This window comes from Typopeltis vanoorti, chromosome 23 (assembly GCF_054136105.1).
Source record: "Typopeltis vanoorti isolate ZY-2024b chromosome 23, IOZ_Tvanoo_1.0, whole genome shotgun sequence".
In the NCBI taxonomy this organism is placed as follows: domain Eukaryota; kingdom Metazoa; phylum Arthropoda; class Arachnida; order Uropygi; family Thelyphonidae; genus Typopeltis; species Typopeltis vanoorti.
The window spans coordinates 11010035-11035881 of record NC_143571.1 but is presented as its reverse complement, the minus strand read 5'-3'; the positions used below and the strand labels follow the sequence as shown (position 1 = coordinate 11035881).

Sequence of the window (25847 nt, the reverse complement as noted above, 5' to 3'; positions counted from 1 at the left end):
AATAATAATAATTTATTATTATTATAATTCAGTCAGTCAAATCAGGAAGTCGACATTCAACAACAGCTATGTCTACTATCACTTTTCCCCTTCTCTCAAGAAGCAAACTAAGATCATCACTTCTGTTCCCTTCTTTGCAATTAGAAGTGACCAACTTGAAATTATTTTTAACTTGAATGGTACAGAGACTGCATATATTTAGTCTATCAAGATGATTTCAGGTAAGCAACATTATTATTATTCACAAAATCACACCCAATCACAAAACCTGATCCTCCACTCAGACCACAAACAAAACAGATATTATGGTTCAACCATAAAAGAAGCAGAACTTCTCTCTGTAATACATCAAATCAAACCAAACAAAGGCCCAAGAATTGACAGTATAAGACACCTAAGGATATCAAGCAACATGCATACTAAAATTAATAAATAAAATATTTAAAACTGGACAAATACCAAGTATGTTAAAGACTGCTATAATCACAGCAATATACAATATGGAAAAAGAAATTTAATAAATAATTAGACCCACAGCAACACTACCAACTATCAATCAAATTATGGAGCGTATCATGCTAAGGAAGCTCACAACATATACAGAGAACTTTCATATTATCCCCAAAACACAATATGGTTTTCAGGGAACAACAGCTCTCTTGGAAGATTTTACAGGCGTAATTAATACCGCCTTAGATAAAAACAAAATTGTCATGGTAGTCTTTATCGATTTGACTAAAGCATTCGACACACTCACACATCAAACCTTATTAGAAAAGCTAAGACATGTTCAAAATAGATGGGCTTCTGCACACGTGGTTTAGAAACTACCTTCAAAATAGAAAACATATCACACGCATCAGGTCAAACCACTGTAGAGAGCAACTAGTAACCTGCGGAGTGCCATAAGGAACTGTGCTCTCCCCAACTCTATTTAACATCTATATGCACAATATTAACCAGCTACCTCTCAAAGGCAAGATCTTCCAATACGCAGATGATACAGCTATAATATCCATCCATAATAACACAAGCATAGCCCAAACAAATATGCAGCATAACTACAGTGAACCATATTTTTTTGGAGAAAATAAAGGACAAATCAGAAATAGTTTCATAACAAAAAAAAGCAAGTTGCATACACTAAAACTAAAAAGCTTTATAACATTTATTATAAAATATAAGCATATATATTATGCATTTTAAATAATCATATTATTACTTAAAAATTAATTTTGATACTTTTCACAAGAATGAACTTTTTTTAATAAATCAGGTTTGTGTTTTAAAAATTCATAAAACTGTATACAATTCATGTCAAAGTTGTATTTGATATAAATGCATGCGTTCAATGTTTCGATTTTTAATTGGGTTTTTCATTGGTTCACATATTGTTCACTAATGAAAATACTCGTTTAGCGGGGCATTAGATTCAGCGAGACATAAGCAAAATTCAACAATTTTTAAAATGTTTTTAAAAGATACGTGTTTATCTGTGAAATATTTAAAATTTTTGACCCATCTACGTTGGCAGAACTCGTCATTTTGTCACCATTCTTCAATATTTTCATTGGTGACATAACTTTAATACACGAAACTTCATCAGACTTCCACTCACTTCTACCACGGCTTCTACACTACACACACACACAGTCAAGTACAATACGTACACATGCACATCAACGATGAAGCCATGTATGCCACGCCACTAGCGAGTGCCAGTGAAATGAAAGTTTCATGTTTTCATGGACTGTGTGCTGTGTGCCAATATTCAATTTACTATTTCAATTCACAAAATAAATGACAAAATGGCTAGATTTAGATTTAATTTTTTAGAAAAATAAATAAATCTAAAGGACAGAGCATTGAAATAAATATGTCCTCTTAAATAAAGGACATATGGTCACTGTAAGCATAACATAAATCTGCTCATTGACTGGCTCACCAAAAACTCCATAAACTCTGATAAGACAAAATTAATTATATTCAGAAATCCACTGACTCAACCAGTTGATAATATATAACCATCCAATATCCACTCGCCAACATAAAAAAACACACAGAACAGTAAAACCACTACCACTCAAGTTGAAACAGTATGATACCTTGGAATTTATTTCAATGCAGATATGAACTAGAATAGCAAAAAAAAAAAAACCATCTGCAAAACAAATGCTAAACAATAACTGACAAACTCTACAGATTAACAGACATAGTTCCCACATGCCTAAAAACACTAATATACAAAGCATTATGCCAAAATATACTAAGATACACTATAACAAGATATTTGTTCTGTGAACACTACAAATTAAATAGATTAATATCATTACAGTACAAAATGATAAAAACTGATCTTTGGGGAACAAAGAAACAATACCAGCTTTATATACACTGCAATGTCAGAACACAAAATACTAAAACAGCAAAACGTTTATGTCACTATGCAGCACTACATAGCTAAAATAATATGCCAACTACAGGACAGCCAGAAATAGTTACCGTATAACAAGACCTCAGACAAATAATTATATCACATATAAATATAATAATCACTTCGAAAACACCACTCAAAGTTTCTACACCACAGATATGCTAAATAAACTATCTTTTGAATACAGGAACCTTACAAACTACAATAGCCTGAAAAGAGCCTTAAGGAATGAACAAGAAATACACAACCTACATACCTTACAAACTTAATGAAACAATATATTCGTTTAGGCTTTCCAATTCAGTGACACATCATGACATTTCAAACTATCGTGTATGCGTGAATGTGTGCATTGGTGAAATGAAATTATCATCCGATGGCTGAAGTGAATATCAGACCTATCAAACATCAACCTACTTCCAACACAGCAATCAAACCAATAAACAATAACTAACCAGTGCCATCTTCAGATAAGCTTAATAAAAAGCTTCGAGGATGCAAGTTAAGACATGACATCTTAACTGAAATCAACAAAACCGTTTATTACATTTAAGTGCTGTAGTTACAGTGCTTAAATACATTAAAGCAAAAAATTGTAAATATATATCATTTATTGTTGTTGTATAAACACTATTAAAATGTAATCTTATTCAACCACAACTATAAATTACCAACTACAGTAACTATTATTAATACAATATACAAAAAAGGAGAACAATTTACATGAATTTCATTGTTAAAAACCAGAACAATACATTTTGTAAACACATAATATATATCATAATTTTAATAATAAAAATTATTAAATTGCCATTGTTTTTTTATTATAGAAATCTAATATGTAGCACTTAGTTCTGTACTTTGTAAAATAACATGTTGGAATGCAAGAAGATTATTGTATATATGTAAATATTTTTGAGATCAATTTAAAAAAAAAATTTATATTATACAGGCACCTACATGGAGTCCGATCATCGCAGGAGATCCAATCTATCCACACAATCTATCATACCTCCCCTTAAATCCATTAACAAAGCACTCACAACTGACTCTGGCAACCCATTCCACTCATTCACAACTCTATAAGCAAAAAATCTAGTCCTCACAGCTCTATTTATTTATTGAACTTCATACTGAGAGTGCAGTATTATTTACAAATCTTACTAGGCCGAAGTCTTTACAAGAGATCACCCGATTCTGGAACAAGGCATCCTAACAGTCATATGCTGATGGCAGCGCGAATCACCAGTGTGCCCTGCAGACCACGCAGAGACAGAATTTTAAAGTCGCCATATGTCAGTCCTAATAAAGAGAGGGTCTTTATAACTAGTGGAGCACCAAACCTAGCAAAAAGAAATAGTAGCACTGGTAAAGTGAGGAGTTGCCCCAACCTCCTCTTGTATTAGTCTTAGAAGGTCTTGGTTCTACTTGTAGTATTGCACCTTGTGCAATACTACACACTGCATAATAATATTGCACCTAAGATGGCTAGAGGTGAGTGGGTGCCTAGCAACCACTACCTGGGCATCAAATAACCCGTACTTCTTTTTCTTTCTTGATTGCCAAATCTGATTTCCTTATGCCTACCTACGAAAGCGAGGTTCTACCATGGTCTCCCAACCAATGTTCCCTCTAAGCTGTGCGCATGCACACGTTTTACAACTAGCGCACAAAGCAAAAAATATGCGCACACTAGACTTTCAAGATGAAATTCAAATTTATTAATTAAAGAAGCTCCACCTAAACATTAACCTATAAATTCTTTAAAAAATACGGTAACTCGGCAACACTCAAGCCTATAACCTCGCATTTTTTTATTACATTCTCGAAGTTGCACTTATAAATTATTAACAGTAACCCTATTTGAGGCTAGCGATTTGATGCCAAAGTGAAAGGGGTGTGGCTTAAACGTGTAATTTTTAAGTAGCATATAGAATGGCGCGTGGTTTGTTTACATCTCAAGCCTGACTCATGGAAAATTCCCAAACATGATTGCCTGATCAAATTAGTTCAAGATCATTATGAATTAAAACAATGGTTTCATAATTTTAATAAAAATAATTAAATACTTTTAAAAACTTAAATTAGAGTACAATTAAAAATATTGTAGTGTTTCAAAATAGTAGACTAAATAATAACATTCGTGTACACGCACTGAGATACAACCAAGTTAATTAAATCTAGCCTCTAGGCATATCTTTTAGTTCTTGTGTTGCCCTTGGCAATGTTTAGTGTTGGTTCAGCTTTCGCCTTGCCAAGTTATTCAGTGAATAGTGTACATTTGTAAAAAAAAACTCATGCACCATGTCAAATTCAAACAAAGCAAAAGGTGTGAAGCGAAAACGAACTGCTAGCTGCTTTAAAAGTGAATGGCTGGATGAAATAGTGAAAACTGCTATGCCAAAAGCTCATGAGTTGATAAACATTCAGCTGCGTGAAATATTTATGTATGATGCTACAATTGGTGTTGTTTGTATTTATTGTCGAGATGAAAAGGTTGCTGGGGATTTTGCTAATGGGAAGAAGTTTGATGTCACTTGAAAGTTGGACTTTTTGAAACGCCATTTGACAAGTAAAATACAATCTGGATGGTGTACACAAATTTAGGCAACAAAATTGTTCATTGCCAGCTACAGAAGTACTGCGTATGCTATGTGAAAGTTTAGATGACCGAGAGAGAAAACGATCAAACCCAGAGCAGATTAAAGCTCTTAATGACAGTGTCTTATTAGTTGTTAAGATGATTAACTCTTTACTTTCAGTTCAACATATTAATGAACATATGGAAAAGTATGTTCAACTCCCAGACAGCTGGTGAAGCGAAAATTATGTTTGAATTTCTGGAAACAATCAATTTAATTGTTGAAAATGACATGTTTGAGCAAACTGCATCTGCAAATTTCCACACCTTAAATATTGATGAAAGCACTGATATAACTGTTAACAAATGTCTCATTCTCTATTTTAAGTTTAGACCTACAGATTGCAAAGAATATAAAACATATTTTGGCAGAATAATTCAGTTGCAGGCATGTGATGCCTCCTCCATTGTGTTAGATATTAAACAGTTTTATCAAGAAAAGAAACTTGATCTCCAAAAAATGGTGATGTTTACCTTTGATGGTGCCACAGTTATGCTGGGCAAAGTTAATGGTGTCACTGCAAAACTTAAATTAGAAGTTCCACATCTTGTCCAGCAACACTGTGTAGCTCACCATGAGGATCTAGGGATCTGTGATGCTGGGCAAAGTTAATGGTGTCGCAGCAAAACTTAAATAAGAAGTTCCACATCTTGTCCAGAAACACTGTGTAGCTCACCGTGAGAATCTGGGGATCTGTGATATGTGGAAGGAAATTAAACTAATCAGAGATATTGATACATTAATGAGAACAGTGTACACACTCTTTTCTCGTTCCACAGTGAAAAGACATGAATTTAAAGAAATTGTCGAGGCATCTGAAAATGAAGCTATTGCCTTCAGACCACTCAATGAAGTGAGGTGGCTATCCAGACATTTTGCATTACAGGCAATAATAAGAAACTATGAGGGACTGATCACATATTTTAAAAAAGACAAATCAAATGATCCCATGGTTAATTATTGTCACAATAAATTAACTGCATAGTTCAGAAAGCCTGGACAGAGGGACGAATTCCCGATGATTGGAGTAGAGCTCTCATAGTACCCATATATAAAAAGGGAAATAAAACTGAATGCGAGAATTACAGAGGTATTTCCCTACTGAGTGTTCCTGGCAAGATCTATGCAAGTATACTTGAGAAACGGTTGAGAAGAATTGTGGAAGAAAAGCTTGGTGAAGAACAATCTGGATTCAGGCCAAATAGAGGCTGTCAGGATCAGATTTTCACTTTACGACAAATAGTCGAGAAAGCATGGGAACATAACAGAGATCTGTATTTAAGTTTTGTCGATTTGGAAAAGGCATATGACAAGGTGCCAAGAGAGAAGCTATTCAATACGCTGCAGTTATATGGTGTCAATGGGGCATTATATCAAGCAATACTTAGTCTTTATTTGAGTTGTAAATCAGCAGTTAGAATTGAAGTACATGAAGATGGTTTAATGTTAAATCTGGTGTGAGACAAGGATGTACATTATCCCCTCTGTTATTCATTATCTATATGGATCACATTATGAAGGAAAGTGGTATTAAACATGATATCAAAATTGGGGATGTTAATGTCAGCTCTTTTTTATGCAGATGATGTTATACTTCTAAATAAATCTGCTACAAGTCTGCAAGATTCTCTGACTAAATTGAATAGTTGTTGTAATAGATATGGTATGAAGGTCAGCAATAAAAAGACAAAGACAATGAAAATAGGCAGAATCATTGAAAATGTCAACTGTGTTGTGAATGGAGAACCTGTGGAACAAGTAAAACATTTCAGCTACTTAGGCACAATTTTTACTGAAGATGGTAAATTAAATATAGAAATAGACAACAGAATCAGCAAAGCTGGTATGGTGGGAAGTCAACTGAATAAATTCATATGGAATAAGAGAGAAATTAGTCGGAACACTAAATTAGCTGTATACAAGACAGTGTTCAAACCAGTTTTAACTTATGGATCTGAGAGCTGGGTCAGAAGTAAAACACTTGACCAAAGACTAGAGACCACAGATATGAGAGTCCTGAGAAAAATTATAGGCGTGAACAGATGGCATTAATGGCAATATCATATTAAAAACGAGGATATTAGGAAAGAACTTGACATTGTCAGCATCCAGGAATGTGTTAGCAGAGCTAATCTCAGGTGGTATGGTCACTTAAACAGAATGGGCGAGGAAAGATTAGCAAAACAAGTGTTCTCTGCCAGGTTGGCAGCAAAACAACCCAGAGGAAGACCAAGATATAGGTGGATTGATACGGTACAAAGTGCTTTAGACGATAGAAATATAAGATCTGATAATGTTGGAGTCTTGACAAGTAACAGACTGATTTGGAGGAAAATTGTAGATAGGAAATTAATAATGATGTAATTTTTTTCATGTAGTACTATCATATCCTGTACACCCCTTGAGGGTACATGGCAGGAATTTGATGATGATGATGATAAATTAACTAAGGTGACATTCAAAGTAGCTGTTAATGTTTTTGAAGAAATGGCTTCCCTGTGCAAAATCTTACAAAGGAGTAACCTTACACCACTAGACAGTCGTCATTTTGCCAGAGGGAACATTAACAAAATCAGGAACCAGTATTTAGAAGGTGATGTTTGCTGGAGTGACAGAGTAAATGCTTTACTTAAACAAGAAGAGACTGAACCAGTAGATACTAGGCCTCTGTTAAACTTTATAAATTGTTTATGTGCACATTTAGAGGACAGATTCCCTGAGAATGAGATACAAGAATGGTCAGTGTTTGATATCTCCTCTATTTCACATTGTGATTTCTCATTTGGTAGTAAATATGTTAATGCTCTTTGTCTTAAATATCATGATTTTCTGAATGATACTACAGAAATAATTAGTCAGTTTAATGATTTCAAATTTTCTGTACAAGAAAAAAGTAACTAGTGCAGACTGTGAGCGAGGTTTTAGTCTAATGAATCAAATAAAAAACCAACTTAGAAACCATTTAGGAGAATGTTATTTGGATATGCTAATGAGAGTTACCAAAAATTCAATTAATTCAATTAATTTAGATAGTGTGTATAAAGAGTGGGTGAATGCCAAAGACAGAAGAGAGAAAAAATAGAGATAGAAGCTAGAACTAAACAAGATGAGAATTAGTAACAGACTTATTATGAATGTTTAACAAGGTGAGAATTAGTAATGGGAATATTTTATTATGTATGTTTAGAGTTATTTGCAAAGTTAGAAAATTTAATTAAAGGCAATCAGTCACTAGTGTTATATATATTTTTTTACTTTATTTCTTACTTCTAATCAGATCAATATTAAATACATATAAAATATTTATGTTAGCTCTGTGATTGATGTCACACAACTTACTTGGTGATGGTAATAATACACACACACTTAGAATCCTATCTAGTACAGTCGGTATCGTGTTGGCCTCGGATGCATGAAGTCACCGGATCGAGTCCTGCCCAAGGCTTGTGAATCGTGATTTCCGACTGTTTACTGGGGAGGCTATTGCCATGTGTGGGAACATGGTGGGGAGTTGGGGTGACCTGGCTGACGTCCCATTGACACCAGAAGGTAAATAGTGAACTTTTTTGCTTAAATGATCAGTATGGTGACTCGTATGGATGCGCACATACTTTTCAAAAGAAGGCAAATTTCTGCACACACTCACAGCCAAAAAATTAGAGGGAACATTGCTCCCAACCTTTATTTCTTAAATAGTTATTTATTATGGAGACCATAGCATCATTCCACCATACATGGATTCCATATGTTCTAAAACAACACTGAGAAATGCGAGATAGAGTTGCACTGTAGCAGCAGCCAGCCCTACAGTTAATGCCATCTCTACCCAGCGAGCTGTACAGGCCTTTGTGAACAGGGCATTAATTCTAGTCCTAATAAGATCCATATATTCATATAACTACTAACCACACCTTTATTTTTTTAAGTTCCAGGGATGACCCCTTGTTCTGGTCCCTCTACCCAAGTGCTGAAACATTTCCCCTGCATCAATCCTATAAAACCCTTTAAGCAACTTAAATGTTTCTATCGTATCCCCTCTTTTTCTCCTATCAACCAACTTCTGTAATCCACACACCTTCAATCTATCCTCAATAGGGAACATTCCACAGGTCACTCACCATCTTGGTCATTTGCCTCTGAATCCTCTCCACTGCTTCATCATCCCCAAGAAACTCAGGGGACCAGACTCGAGCACAGTAATTCAGATGTGGGTATATCAAGGCCTTATAAAGAGGAATAACAACTTCCTTATCTCTACTTGTTAATGTGTTCTTCAATAGCCAAGTAATCTTATGGGTGACCTTAGTAACATGTTCTCTAAACTTTAACTCTCTGTCTACCACCACCCCTAAATCTCCAGCTTCATCTATTGTCTGGAGTACAGTGCCATCAATGTCATAAATGGCTTGTAATCTATTTATCCCAAAATGCATAACTTTACATTTCTTGACATTAAACTGACACCATTAACTTTTGCCCATGCTGACAGCTAATTTAAATTGCCCTGCAAGCTCTCCATGCCTTGATTAACTATTACTCTACCTAATTTCGCATCATCATCAAACATCTGAATATTTCCTTTCAGGTTATGTTATTTTCTATATCATTTATGTTCAAATTAAACAGCAATGGTCCCAGGACTGAACCTTGCAGAACACACACACACACACCACTAGTCACCTGTTGTTGTTTCGATTTTTCCCCTCCATATACCACTTTTTGATATCTATCCAGCAATCACCCTCTTATCCACTTAACCAGTTTATATCCATCCTCATTTGTTCTAATTTGCATAACAGAGTTCCATGTTAAATTAAATTGACATTAATTTAAGCTAATGTAGCATTAATTCTGGAAGTTTGTTTTATAATTTTGTACTCTTCCAGCTCTTTGTCTTTCACCGTTGTTTGCATTGGTACTCTTATATGCATCATTTTATATGCATTACGTATGGTTTTCCTGCCATTTCTTTGTATTTTGTCATCGGTTTATAATTTCCCATAATTTCCTTTGTTCTGTTTCTTGCGATTTCTTTTGTTTCATGGAATGGAGTGCAGAGATTAACATATTTAGCTTAAATTCACTAGAACAAATCTTGTGTTAATGCATACATAGCTACCTTGAGTGTAGACATACTTTTACAAAGCTAATATAATACTGATTTTTTTTATTTTTTTTATTTATAGAGTAGTTTCTTAGATTAATTGGTCTAGCTTTAGTATATTATTGTACTATTTCTTCTCTTCTTTCTATTGGTTTACAAAACAATAACTCTTCAATTTCTGATAATAATCCATCGCAAATCACACATAAACAATTACATGATGATCCTTGTTACTATCTGTTGCCTTGTCAAGCTAAACTGAGAATAATTGGTCACAAAGCTTCGACAAAAGTTGTTGCTGCATATCTTCACATCATTTGATAGAGATATCCACTGTAGTTGTTTAGTAAAACTTTCTCCAAGTATAGTTTCCACAATATCAATCACAGTTGGCAGAATTAGGTCTTCTCCGACAGCATGGTGGTTTTTGCACCTAGCTATTTTATATGTAACTTTGTAAAAAGCAAGTAAAGCTTTTTCATTTACTGACAAAGCTTTTTTTTAATGGTACATTTTTTCTTTTCAAAGCATTTCAGTTTGGCAGCAAAGACCTCTCAAGGTTTGTTAACATATTCCTTATGAATTGTTTCCAAATGTCTTTTTAAGTTATTCGGTTCCATGCTATCAGCTGCCAAAATTTTCGAACAAACAACACACAGCGGTCTTTCTTCATCATTCACTTCAGTCTTTGTAAAACTGAAATCTAAATATTCTGCTGCATACTTTCTTGATTTTATATTCTGTTAAGTTGAATTTGTTGAAACCAACGCTCCACAGTCGTCAGATGCCCACTTACATCCAATCAAAAAATGTATCCATTTTTCTACATTAGAAAAGATTGTTTTTATAACATGTATCACAGTCATTGCGAATAGGAGTAAAAGAACGTCGACCATTGACTTCTCACTGTTGCAGTGTTACTACCATCTTGCTTGCCATTTCAAGCCTTATTTATACTCACATAATCATTTCCAGAACATTCAAGCCTTCCCATGACGAAATCATGAATGTTTCTGAAAGGCCAATATGACTCGACGGTCTGTGCAGTGATGCCAGATCTATATGATTTTCAAAAGATTTGATGACGTACTTATAAATTTATATGAATATGAATATTTAAACATTTTAATTACTTCCTATTTTTTTTTGTTTTGCTAACTGTTATGAGTTTTGAGGGTGAGAAACACTGGTCTACAGGTAAACTGCAGGCTCAACTATACAAACAATATTGAAGAAAAAAACGAACCAGTTTGAAAACAAGAACTAAACCTTGTGGTCTTGGTGGCAAACTCTGAAGAAAAAATTGATTCAGCTAGGGAGGTATGTGGTGAAGTTGTCTGTAAGGAGAGAAAAATAAGAACAATTCCCCCCTCCTCTCCCATGGGGTGAACAAAAGAAGTTAAAGAAGCAGTTCTGGAAACTAAGAAAGCATACCAAAAGTTCCTAGTAAATAAGTTGGAAGATGCCCTAAAAGAATATTGAGAAAAATGTGGGAGAGCAAAGCCAATGTAAAAGTAGCTAAACAAAAGTCATGGAAAGGCTATGGTAAGAACATAGAAAATATATATCAGGAAGGTGGAAAAATATTCTGGAGGTTATTGAAAAAAGTTTTTAGAAATGGAGGAAAGAGTACTGTAAAAGGAATCAAAGATGATAAAGGTGACATAAAATGAAGATAACAATTTCCTAGATATCTGGAGTAATTACTTTGAAACACTTAAATGAAACAAGCAGTGACAGAACCATACAAGAAAATTTTCAAGTGGAATGCAAAGAGAAGTACATATCAATACTTAATAGAAAAAGCCGTCAAAACTTGAAATGTGGAAAGGCAGCTGGAGTAGATAATATTCAACCAGAAATGCTTAAGTATGGCAGATAGAAAAGTTTTGCAGTGACTACACTGTAAAACTTTTCTATCTGCCAGTTACCAGTTATGTATGACCTATAAGCCTTGCTACAAGAATTATTATCATCCACAGAGATTCCATCGCACAGAAGGCCTGCCAATATGGCAAAATGAGGTTGAAGATGCAGTTTGACAGTCCAACCAGGAAGAGGATGTGAATCTGAAATTCCGCAAATGACTGGCTGTTGTAGAGACAACTAAATCACCTTCCTAAAACGCTGCCAGGATAACAAGGTAATCCCAAATTGTGTTAAATTAAAGCACCGTTTTACTTCACAGAAAGCCCTCCGTATTTATAACCACACAAGTTTTGCCCTACTACGAGAACAAATTACTGTGACGCGTGTTCTCCTTGCTGACAAAAACAAAACTTACAGGCACTGGAGATAGAACTTACAGATATGCTCGGCCATGACCTTTGGACGATCCTTTATGACGTCTCATGCGTTTCGGCAACAAAAGAATTCGAAAAAATACGTAGTCGGCACTTGAAAAAAAAAAAAAAAAGAATGATAACTTGATAAAGAATTCTACTTCCATGCCACAACAACCACTCAACACAGTAGTCAACATCTCTTCCGTAGTTTTGAAGCTTGAAGCACTCACCGCACTTTCATGTGGCCACAAGTTCGCCCTAGCTCTTAAAAGAATACATGACGAGGAAATAATGATTCAAATAGAACATGGGATTCACAACCTTCCTAACCATATCGCCAACGTCAGACTGGATGTAGCCGGTGTTCTCACCAAAGCAAGACCACCAAAGACCAACTTATCCAAAGACGAATATGCAGCTCTACTAGAAATGAAGAAAAACAAAAAAATAGTAATCAGCAAAGCGGATAAGGAAAACACCATGGTGGTTCTCAACCAAAAGGACTATACAGGTAAGCTTAAGGCTTTATTATTAGACCATACTACCTACGTCCCTATTGAATATAATCCTACCAGCTCTCAGATTAGAACTCTCCACAGACTCCTTAAGAAGGTCACTTCTTGGCCTGTGGAAGTTACTAACAAACTAAAACCTTTTAACTCTAGACCGCCCCCCACCCCCGATTATATGGACTTCCAAAAATACATAAACAAAATGTGTCATTACACCCCATAGTGGATGGCATTGATTCCCTCACATATAAATTAGCCACACATTTAGCCAAAACCCTCACACATTATACTGGCAACACACCATTACACATAAAAAACTCAGCCCACTTCAAAGCCAGTATAAAAAATCTCTCACTCCAACACACTGACATAATTGTCAGTTTGGATGTCTACTCCCTATTTCACAAATATCCCACTCAAGGAAACCCTAGAGCTCATCCAAGCCAAATTTCCACCTGAAATCTCAGCCTTGTTTCAGTTCACAATGAACTCAGGCTATTTCGTTTGGCAAGGAAAATTCTACAAATACATAGATGGGACATCCATGGGTTCACCACTTTCCCCACCCATTGCCAACTTCTTTATGGAGACCTTTGAAGAAAAAGCCTTAAACTGTACCTCACAAAAACCCACCATTTGGCTTTGGTACATGGATGATGTGTTTGCTATTTGGCCACATGGCCCAGATACACTCCACTCCTTCCTAACACACTTAAACAACCAACACCCCAGAGTACAGTTCACCTTGGAAAAAGAGGAAAACAACACCCTCCCCTTCCTAGACACTCTAATCACTCGCCAGCCTGATGGATCTTTGGTTTTCTCTGTTTATAGAAAACCCACCCATACAGGCAGATACATTCACCAGCAATTCCCCCCACACACACACACACAACAATATGGGGTTATTAAAACACTATATAACAGGGCAAAATTAATCTGCTCAGATGACGATGCCCTAACCACTGAACTAAACCACATCCTCAACACTTTATTAGCCAATGGCGACAACCCCAAAAAATATTAAAACCAGTAAACCACAACCCCCTCCTCACAAGAAAGATTACACTAAATCTATCACCATCCCCTACATCTGGGGCACCTCTGAGAAAATAACCAATATCCTCAAAAAATATGACCTAACTTCCTGTTATAGACCATATAAAAAGTTGACATAATAAACCGCAGCAAGTTCAAGTACGAAAGATTATTCATGGAATCACAAGCAGCTCTAAAAAACTTTCCAAACCTCAACAAATTTGGATGCATGAGACTGCCCCAAATTTGGGAGACTTACATCATGAGAACTTCAGTCCAACAGCCAAGACAACCCAATTAGCCCGTGAGGACGCACCATTAGGACTTCATCATCATCAAATTCCTGACATGTACCCTCAAGGGATGTACAGGATATGATAGTACTACATGAAAAATTTACATCATTACTAACATCCTATCTACAATTTTCCTCCAAATCAATCTGTTACTTGTCAAGACTCCAACATTATCAGATCTTATATTTGTATCGTCTAAGGCATTTTGTACTGTATCAATCCACCTATATCATGGTCTCTGTGTGTTATAAAAACAACTTAAAAATTCGTCTTCAGGAGGAACTGAAAAGAGTATTTCAGTTCCTCTTATATTTTATTCCTTCGAAAATATCTCTGGTTCATTTTCCTGCCAACCTGGCAGAGAACACTTGTTTTGCTAATCTTTCCTCGCCCATACTGTTTATGTGACCATACCACCAGAGACCATGCTAATGCATTCCTGAATGCTGATAATGTCAAGTTCTTTCCTAATATCCTCATTTTTAATATGATATTGCCATTGATGCCATCGGTTCACGCTTCTAATCTTTGAGAATGAAAATGATAAAACAAGTTTATCATTGTCATCTTCCACTTCGTTTCATAACACGGGTTCAAGGTTGAAATGTCCACCTTCATGGTCCAAAAGAATTTTCCAAGACTTTACAAGTGATATGTTTCGAATCTCTTCCCATGGTTCGGCCAACCACCTTATGACATCTAGCAAATCAATCTTTTTCAGTGCGGTTACGCAGTCTTCATTATTATCAATCGTTGATATCAACGAACTGAGAAGATGCCGACGATACTTTTTCTTTAGCATTTTAATGACGCCCTGGTTTATCAAACAGCAGTCACTTTGGGTGGTAAAAATAAAGCTTCGATGTCTCCATCTGTCAGTTCGTCATTGGCAGGATGCAAAGGTGCGTTGTCAAGAAGTAGCACAGCTTTTATCGGCAAATTGTTGTCTTTCAAATGTTTTTCTACAGTCGGTACGAATTCGTTTTGGAACCAAGTTTTAAAGATTTCTGAATTCAGCCATGCTTTCTTTTGATGTGTGTAATATAGGGGTAGTGATTCCTGATTTTTCAGTTTTTTTAAACGCTCTAGGTTTCTTTGATTTTCCTATTAGTGTAAGCCTAAACTTGTGGTTGCTGGTTGCATTACTGCAAGCCAAGATGGTGACTCGTTCCTTGCTTTTCTTGTATCCTATGCAGCAGCTTCTTTTTTTGATGCAAGCATTTTTGTAGGGAGCATCTTATAATTTAAACTGGTCTCATCGCAGTTGTACAACTGCTCCCCAGAAATTCCCTCCTTTTCAATAAGCTTAAAAAGATAGTCTTTGAACAAAGGCACAGCCTCTTTATCAGCGGATAAAGCCTCCCCACTTATGGTAATCTGGCAAATACTGAATCATTTTTTCCACCGATCTAACCATCTATCACTGGCATTAAATTCTGAATCTTCTCCTTCTACATGTATTTGTCGCTTAAATTGCAATGCTTTTTCCTGCAATATCGGCCCAGTAACAGGCAAGCCTTTTCCTCTTAAGGCCACAAAAATAAAGCTTCCTCAACTTCTTTATGCTTACCTTTCAGCATCGTTTTTCTTACTTTCATTCTACTCCCACTAGCTTGGGCAGCACACCACTTTTCAATTTCTGCTCGACTTTTCTTCCAGTCTCCAACTGTACTTTTCCCGACTCCTACCACCGAAGCAATAGTTTTTGCCGTTACCCCAGAGTCTAGTCGCTTTATAGCATGTAGTTTCTCCTTCATAGTCACTACAACCATTTTTCGTTTATCACCCATTTTGTAATCTTTAATAAAAAAATAACGAAGCACACCAAACAACAATTTACTAATGTAACCAGGACCAGTGGCAAATGTATTTCGCACTTGTGGACATCCGATACACAACTGACAAAGCAGGGAAATCCGCACTTCGCATGTCTCAACTTGTGTCATGCACACAGCACCTAAGAGGATTGTAGCAGAGGCCTGCTTGCAACACTTTGGCAAAGTAAATTACAGTACGTATTCCTTATTTTATCATATCATATTATCATTTTATCACGGAGAATTATAATAATACAGTAATTCTCTGTGATAAAATCCACCTCCAGATAGTCGAGAGTCTATACTTTGAAAAATTGCTAAATGAAACAAGCAGTGTTGACAGCAAAGTGGTAAAAAACACTGATCAGGCATGCAGTCAGGAATACATATCCACACTTGAAGTAGAAAAAGTCATCAAAAGCCTGAAATGCAGAAAGGCAGCAGGAGTAGATGATATTCGACCAGAAATGCTCAAGTATGGTGGTATAAAAGTCTTACAGTGGCTGCACTGCATAGTTCAGAAAGCCTGGACAGAGGGACAAATTCCCGATGATTGGAGTAGAGCTCTCATAGTACCCATATATAAAAAGGGAAATAAAACTGAATGTGAGAATTACAGATATATGCAAGTATACTTGAGAAATGGTTGAGAAGAATTGTGGAAGAGAAGCTTGGTGAAGAACAAACTGGATTCAGGCCAATTCAGGTTTTGTAGATCTGGAAAAGGCATATGACAAGGTGCCAAGAGAGAAGCTTAGTCTTTATTTGAGTTGTAAGTCAGCAGTTAGAAATGAAGGAAGTATATGAAGATGGTTTAATGTTAAATCTGGTGTCATACAAGGATGCTGTACATTATCCCCTCTGTTATTCATTATCTATATGGATCACATCATGAAGAAAAGTATTATTAAACCTGATATCAAAATTGGAGATGCTAATGTCAGCTCTTTGCTTTATGCGGATGATGTTATACTTCTAAATAAATCCACTACAAGTCTGCAAGATTCCCTGACTAAAGTGAATTACTGTTGTAATATATATGGTATGAAGGTCAGCATTAAAAAGACAAAGACAATGAAAATAGGCAGAAACATTTGAAAATATCAACTGCATTTTGAATGGAGAACTAATAGAACAAGTAAAACATTTCAGCTACTTAGGCACGAGTTTTAGTGAAGATGGTACGTTAAATATGGAAATAGACAACAGAATCAACAAAGCTGGTATGGTAGGAAGTCAACTGAATAAATTTATATGGAATAAGAGAGAAAGTAGCCAAAACACTAAATTAGCTGTATACAAGACAGTGTTTAAACCAATTTTAACTTATGGATCTGAGACCTGGGTCAGAAGTAAAACACTTGACCAAAGACTAGAGACCATAGATATGAGAGTCCTGAAAAAGATTAGGGGAATGAACAGATGGCATCAATGGCAATGTCATATTAAAATCGAGGATATTAAGAAAGAACTCAACATTGTCAGCATCCAGGAATGCATTACCAGAGCTAATCTCAGGTGGTATGGTTACTTAAACTGAATGGGAAAGGAAAGATTAGCAAAATAAGTATTCTCTGCCAGGTTGGCAGGAAAAGGTCCGAGGAAGACCATGATATAGGTGGATTGATATGGTAAAAAGTACTTTAGAAGATAAGAATATAAGATCTGATAATGTTGGAGTTTTGACAGGTAACAGACTGATTTGGAGGAAAATTGTAGATAGGAAGTTAGTAATGATGTAGTTTTTCATGTAGTACTATCATATCCTGTACACCCCTTGAGGGTATATATCAGGAATTTGATGAAGTTGATATTTTGTCTCAGTCACTGAGACATCTTCAGGGATTACAAAAAACTAATGTAACATACACTCAAATACAACACACTAAGTTAATCACGTGGGTGATGCACCATCTATGGGCGATTGTAGGTAGCCTAGAATGTAAGGTGGGATCTCTGATAATGTTTCCCAAATTTTTGGAAGTTTAATGCAACCATATTTATTTAGATTTCATTGATTTTTGTGTAATGCTGCAGCTCTAAAAATAGTCTTTCTTTTTTGAATTTACTATGGTGGAGCATGGTAGTTTTTTCCCAGGAGATCCTGTGGGTTGTATCCAAAATATGGTCTGCCAGGCCAGACTGAACCATAGTCATGGTTGCAGATGTATGATTTGTGCTCTTCTAAGCAGATGGTTGCTGATCTACCTGTCTGTCCAAAGTAAGCCAGCTTGTAGGAACAGGGTACTTTAATAAACTCCAGACACTGATTGAGGAGGGAGCTGATCTTTCGTAGAACAGATAAGAGTAGCAAGTTTGCAGTGGGGCTTAAATCATGTGTGGAGGTTGCACTTTTTCAAGGTCTTGGCTATTTTTTCTGATATGCCACACATGTAGGGTATGGTAAGTGCATTTCCGAATTTGATCGATGTAGCCATTGGAGAGGAAGGTGTTGTGTATGTGTTTGAGTTTGGCATTTTTGCCAATCTCACCATGAAGCATAAACTTTTGGTTCTTCTCACATAAACGGCATGCATGAATCATGGCTATTATTCATTTAACCTTTATGCTTTCCATATTTAAAGTTATATTAATTGATAAATTAAAGTATTCAAAGTTATCCTGCAATTAAGCGCATGGGATGAATTAAGATGGGCATTGATGTGCTATGCATTCTTAAAATACCCATGTTAATAACAATGCAAACATACGGTCAAACTGACATGAATTTTGTAGCACAGGTTGAATAAACCATTGGATTATTCAATCTGCGATGCCATTGGAATTAAAAATCAACTTCCCTACTCCTGTTTACTGTGTCTCATGCAAAGCATGTCAGTTATTCGTGCAATAAGCATAATGTCTCAATTTTGAAATGAAGATGCAATATTCTATGCTTAAGATAGGCTTTCTGCAGTGTTATTTTAATTTATTTATTGCTTTCATTTTACTTGCTTTGTTCAATTTTTAGCTGTAAATTGTATTTACAGTGAATGCAAGTGCTGCATGTGTGTGCATATTATTTCAACTGGGTATTAATAAAGTAATAGGTTATATCTTTGGGGTGGCTACTGATAGTCTGGTCAAACTGATATCACTCATCCAACTTATGTTTAAATCTTAACATAGCATAGAAGAGAATGCTAAGTGTTGACAGCTGCAAGATTGGCCAAAATGCAAATGAGAAAGGGTACAGAAGTGAGTGCTAATATAAAAATGAAAGGAGGGAAACAACAAAAAAAGAATGGTGGGAGGTTGCATGGATAAATTATGGGGTGTTTTAACTCACTGTCCTTATATAAAATCTATTTTATTAATTCTTAATTTAACATATAAATTACTTTCTAGTGTTATTTTGTTCTGTGTTTGATAAAAACATGATTCGGTGTAACAATTTACCAGTCTATGCTGAATCTATGATATGCTCGATCAGTATTCAGCGTTCCACAGTTTAGGGTGGAGATGCTTCATTATCATTACACATTCTTTTCAGTTCTGCTCCTCCATATACTGTTCTTTAATCATATAGTCTTTCTTTTATCCATAAATGCCAGCTTATTTTTCCCAGACACTAAGTTATGGAATAATCTATTATACAGTAAAATATCAAAGACCATAAAATCTACGGACATCACAGCGCAGTCCCTACCCTTATCCAAAAATGTCACTTCATCATATAATGCAACAGATTACTAAGGAAAAAACCTCTTTTCAAGAAAGCCATGATTGTCTCTATTCCATTAAGTATCATGTTGTCATCTACTCTTATTGAATTTTTACTCTTAACCATATTAATGGGTAGCAAAGTAATGTAGCTTGTAGCTTCCATTGTTGGGAAATAGGACCATCTTTTTTCCCACTATTTCAGCATGGGTTAAATCTCAAGTCACCACGTTAAAGATACTGACAAATCTTCTACATTAATATTCCATACAATCTCATGAACACCTCTGTTCTCCAATTTCCTTCCCAAGAACTAGTCACATTTCCACCTAGATGATATACAATACACACACTTCCCTCATAATATGGTTCTATCTAACAAAATATACAAATTCCTGCTTGTTTAGAATATAAACTATTTATGGTAATAATCAACATGTGCAAGAGATGTAAGACTCCTAGCTTTATATCTGATGCTTGGTAGTTCATGTAATAATTTTTTCTCCAAATCATGGAGAAATTGAGCTGTGCAACTTCTTATACAGATAATGTGATCATAATGGTCTTAAATTATATCAAGTTATCAAATCAGGTAACTATCAAAGCTATTACCAGTTATGGTCTACCCGCTACCTTTGTAACTGGGTAACTAAATTATCTTTTGAATGATATAATCACGTAATCACAAGAAAGATATTTATTTAACCAAATATTTCGGTCTGGAAATAGCAGACCATCGTCGGTGGTATTACAAGAACAGTTTAAAAAATATACAAGCTAGAATACTAACAATAGATCGTTGAAATTAGAACATGCCGCGTGATGTTATATCACTAAGTATGAAACGAAATATTTTGAAGTAGAAACATGATTGAATTTGCTATTAAAAAAAAAAAAAAAAAAAAAAAAAAAAAAAAAAAAAAAAAAAAAAAAAATTAATGAGTAATCTTGATTAGGCTTTCCCAGATTTTTGATATAGATATGCAGTCATTACGATTCAGGTTGGGATGATGGAGCAAGGCCTCCACGCTTTCCTTGAACAAACGTTCGAACCTATAACGGGATCTATGTAAGAGGCGCGTTTTGGACCAAAGGATGCTGTGGTCAGTTTCAATCCCGTGTTGAGCCAAACCAGACTTTTCAGGTTTATTGTGAAGAATGGATGATTGATGTTCTTGGATTCTTTTTTCAAGAGAACGTCCAGTCTGTCCAAAGTAAGAGAGATCACAGTTGCAAGGAATGTGATAAACTCCAGGAAGAGATAAAGTTGAGCGTTTGTCTTTAGGAGAAGGAAATTGAGAAGACAATTTGTTAATAGGAGAATACGTAGCTGTTAAATCATATTTCTTTAAAATTCTTGCGATAGGTTCTGAAATACCGGAGATATAAGGAATAGGTACTCGACGTATTGAATCTTTGTTGTTTTGTGGAGGATTATAAGATGTAAGAAGACGTTGAATACTTTTTTCAGAAAAGCCATTGAGTTTCATGTGTTGCTGGATAGTAGAAAGTTCTTTCTGTAGATAATCAAAAGTAGAACAATTAGTTTTGGCTCTTTTGATGAGACATTTTATAATTCCTGTTTTATGACATGGATGATGGGCTGATTCTTTCAGAATATAACGACCTGTGAATGTTGGTTTCCTGTATACTGTAGTTGTAAGAATATTTGAAGATGATCGGATGAGGAGAACGTCTAAAAAAGATAACTGGTTGTTTTCTTCTAATTCCATAGTAAACTTTATGCGATGATGTAAGGAATTAATACTGTTTAAAAAGGAAGATAAAGTGTTTTTACTGTGAGGCCAAATAGCAAATATGTCATCTATATATCTTACCCAAAAAGATGGTAGAGGGAAACTAGATGTGAAGAGGACTTTTTCTAAATGTTCCAAATAAAAGTTGGCTAAAGCTGGAGAAAGAGGACTTCCCATGGCTGTTCCTTCTACTTGGCTATAAAATTTGTTTTGACATATGAAATAACCAGAATGTATAACGAAATCGAATAGTTTTATAATATCTTGAGGAAAGATGTCAGCAAGTAGTTTTAAAGTTTCCTTAAGAGGTACATTGGTGTATAAAGATTCTATATCAAAACTAACCATAAGATCTGTAGGTTGTAATGAGACATCTTTTAATTTTTCTAAGAAATCTGAGGAGTTTTTTAAAAAAGAACTCGAGTTGCCAATGTAAGATTTCAGTAATTTAGCTAGATATTTGGCTATACGGTAAGTAGGAGAATCAATGCAATCTACTATTGGACGAAGAGGATAGTCAATCTTATGGATTTTTGGAAGGCCATAAAATCTAGGAGGTCTTGCAAAATGAGTTTTAAGTCTTTCAATTGTGTCTTTATCCAAACTGATGACTTCATCAAGGAGAGAATTTAATTTCTTTAGTTGTCTGTTGGTTGGATTATAATCAATTTCTTGATATGTGGAGCGATCTCGAAGCAAAAGAGAAAGTTTTCTTCTGTAATTTACTGAGTCCATAACTACTGTTGCTTTTCCCTTGTCAGCTTTAGTGATAATGAGGTGATTATTTTTTCTCAAGGACTGTAAAGATTTCATTTCAGAAGGAGATATGTTAGAAGGAGGAAGTTTAGCCTTAAGTAGAGAAGAAGCGACTTCTAGGCGAAGAGCATTAGCTTTATCGCTGGTTAGATGATTAAGATTCCTTTCAATGTTAACTAGGAAATCTAGATATGGTATTTTATTTGGAACAATAGAAAAATCATGTCCTTTTGAAAGGATGAGGGTTTCGCTTTTAGTCAAAGGACGTCCGGATATATTTACAATCCAATTATCTGGAGTTATGAATGGCTTGGATTGTTTAGACGAAAGAGCCTCATATTTACGGTTAAGATGTTGACTTAGTTTATTATAAGCACGTTGAGTAGAACGTTTAGCTACATTTAGAACTATGTGAGAAAGATGTGGATCCAAATTTGTGGATATATAGGTGCGTAAATCAGAAGTCTGATGACTGTGAATAGCAAGATCACGTTTAGCAGCTTTAAGTTGATCGTAATGACTGCATATCTATATCAAAAATCTGGGAAAGCCTAATCAAGATTACTCATTAATTTTTTTTTTTTTTTTTTTTTTTTTTTTTTTTTTTTTTAATAGCAAATTCAATCATGTTTCTACTTCAAAATATTTCGTTTCATACTTAGTGATATAACATCACGCGGCATGTTCTAATTTCAACGATCTATTGTTAGTATTCTAGCTTGTATATTTTTTAAACTGTTCTTGTAATACCACCGACGATGGTCTGCTATTTCCAGACCGAAATATTTGGTTAAATAAATATCTTTCTTGTGATTACGTGATTATATCATTCAGTCTTATGTCGCAAGTATCCTTAAAACAATAAATTATCTTTTAGTTCATTCATTAAATCTCAAAGGAGATAGTTTCCTCTCTTGAGATTTTTCTACCAATAATTGAGGACATGGGGTTATGTTCCTCCTATATATAAATATATATTTAAAAGTTCAAGTAAAACAACAGGTTCCTTCTCATACCCATACCAATCACACCCATGAAGTTTAATTCTTAAACTAAAATTAAAGGTATTCTGGAAAATTTTAGCTGAAAAATTTTATTCCAACTGCACGGTACTGAAGTGGCATCTAACAACAAAGATTTGATTTTTCAAATTCAAGCACATGTTTAGACTGAAAACTTTCAAGAATAAGCACATTTCATTGTTAATTTGAATAAATCAACATCTTATCAACAAATGTAGGCTTGAATAAACTGATAGTGGATAGATCCTGAAAACTCACAGCTTACATTTGCAACTGACTCAAAGTCAAGATTAGTTGGCTTTGACTCAGTTGGTCCTCTAACACCAAGAGACATAAGTTTGAATCCCACTATAGGCATAAATGTTCATGAATGTCATTAAGTAATACACAAATTTCACTGTTTGGTGTGAGAATATCATACTGATAAGTTTATAACCTTTCATGAGAAAAGGAGGAAAATCATTATTGTTAAAAAAAAATGTTTACCACCATTATAGAATGAAGCAAATCGTGCTTAACATAAATTTTTGGACTTTAATAACAAATATATTATTCAATCATATGAACAGTTTGCTTAGTAATAAGCAAAGCACTTAGCATAAAGGATCAAAGTTATCTGTACTCTTCCACAACAAGCAAGCAGTCTCAATTCAATACACATGTAAACAACTGTTCAATAATTGCAGGAGATGCATCTGTTAGAATATAGGTCTTAATTGTTAGAATACATCTGAAGTCATACCAGCCCACTTCTTAAAATACATTTAAATTTTGACTATTATAAATTTTTACATTATTTTATATAATAAAAGACCTTGGCTCCTCTATGGTACTAATGTACTAAACGTTTACAACTTTTGTGAGTGGGAGTCATCAAAAAAAAAAAAACGTTTATACACTTATCAAGTATCAGCTTTGGTTGTTCAGTTGGTAAAAATCACTGCTTGCTTGCTGCAAAAAAGGTGGTGATTCAGATTCCAGAAAGCATGGAAGTTTGTAAACGCCTATTCTACATAAGTTTATATAACTCCTATAGATTATTATCATCAGGCTTTTATTATTATTTTATTTTTAATTACCTCATCAGTTTGTGCTAATATGTTGCCATTTGCTTCAGTGCTGTACTCTAAACCATCTTCTGCTCTTAAATCATCCTTTTTCAAAAAAAAAAAAAGTTACACATAGGACCATACAGGAAAACACAGGACCACAAAAAGTCCATTTTTAATGAAGAATTCATCTACATAATTTTCTACTATAAAACAGAAATATGTTTAAAATTTCATTATTATTCAAGTATGTCCATGATAAGTAAATCAAATTATTTTAGTGTTTTAGTAAAATGAGTTGGTAACATAAGAATAATGTTTCTTATAAAAAGCTTTTGCCTAATCAATACCATAATATTGCAAGTGTAGCAAAAATGAAACATGTGCTATTGCAAGATCATAATATTGGCTACTGCTTCATTATAAGTGCTCTATATGGTTTGGGCAATAAACCACTGCAGGTTTATTACCTTTTGAAATGAGTCAATCCACAATCCAATAAATTATTAATTCTTATTTCAAAATGACACCAGTCTTTGAAGATTTTCATATTTAAATTTCATATAAATATATATATTGTTGCAATTAGGATTGACTCGGGATGTATACATTTATAAAATTAAAATTTAACTGACTAGAACCCAAGAAAGTATAACAAAAAACTTTAATAAATCACAACTAGTTTCATTGGTGTTCCGACTTCTTCAGGTGAGTAAGAAATAACATAAGACTTATAAAAATAACAAGGTAAAAAACATGGACTTTCCAGATTAATAAAAAAAAATCCAACCCTATCACTCATATACAGTTACCATTTATCGGCTCTCTTACCCCAAAACTATCTAGGATTATGAAGAAATTCAACATAAAGACCGACTATACTACTCTGCCAAAACTTGGTTCTTTTCCGAGTCGACCAAAACACAACCAACTGCATTTTCCTGGTGTTTATAAAGTTATGTGCGACTGTGGTCGACCTTATTTTGGCCTGACAGATAAATCTATTTCACTTCGTCTTGAGGAACATAGACGTGACACCTCCATACACGAGCAAGCACCATTTCCACTCATGTTCTCTTCTCCGCAAACTCTAACCTTGAAGAACGGCCACACCAAGTTGATTGGGGCCCTACAACCAATTTATATATATGCAAGAATGAATCTGAAAGACGAATTATAGAATCCAAAGCAATAGTTCTGGACCCCTTACACATGCACAGCAATCTAAGCAACAATTTGCCTGATTCCCATAGCTCAGTAATCCAATACTGGCACTTGAAAATTGGGCTGTCACACACATTCAACTCATGCCAAAAGTAGCATACGGTCACCTATTAAAATTCTGCTTCTTTTTATTAAGCTGGAAAGTCCGTGTTTTTTACCTTGTTATTTTTATAAGTCTTACGTTATTTCTTACTCACCTGAAGAAGTTGGAACACTGATGAAACTAATCATGATTTATTAAAGTTTTT

The 25847-nt window shown here is 34.8% G+C and overlaps 1 protein-coding gene across 1 annotated transcript in view; it reads right to left on the bottom strand.

Annotated features, from left to right (window-relative positions):
- LOC150093613 (adenomatous polyposis coli protein-like) overlaps window positions 1-25847 on the bottom strand; it is a 372524-nt gene that overhangs the window by 219608 nt on the left and 127069 nt on the right. Inside the window, exon 5 of the mRNA XM_090413231.1 lies at window positions 24406-24480. Within this exon, the coding sequence (XP_090269357.1) occupies window positions 24406-24480 (75 nt within the window). The remainder of the gene's footprint in view (window positions 1-24405; window positions 24481-25847) is intronic.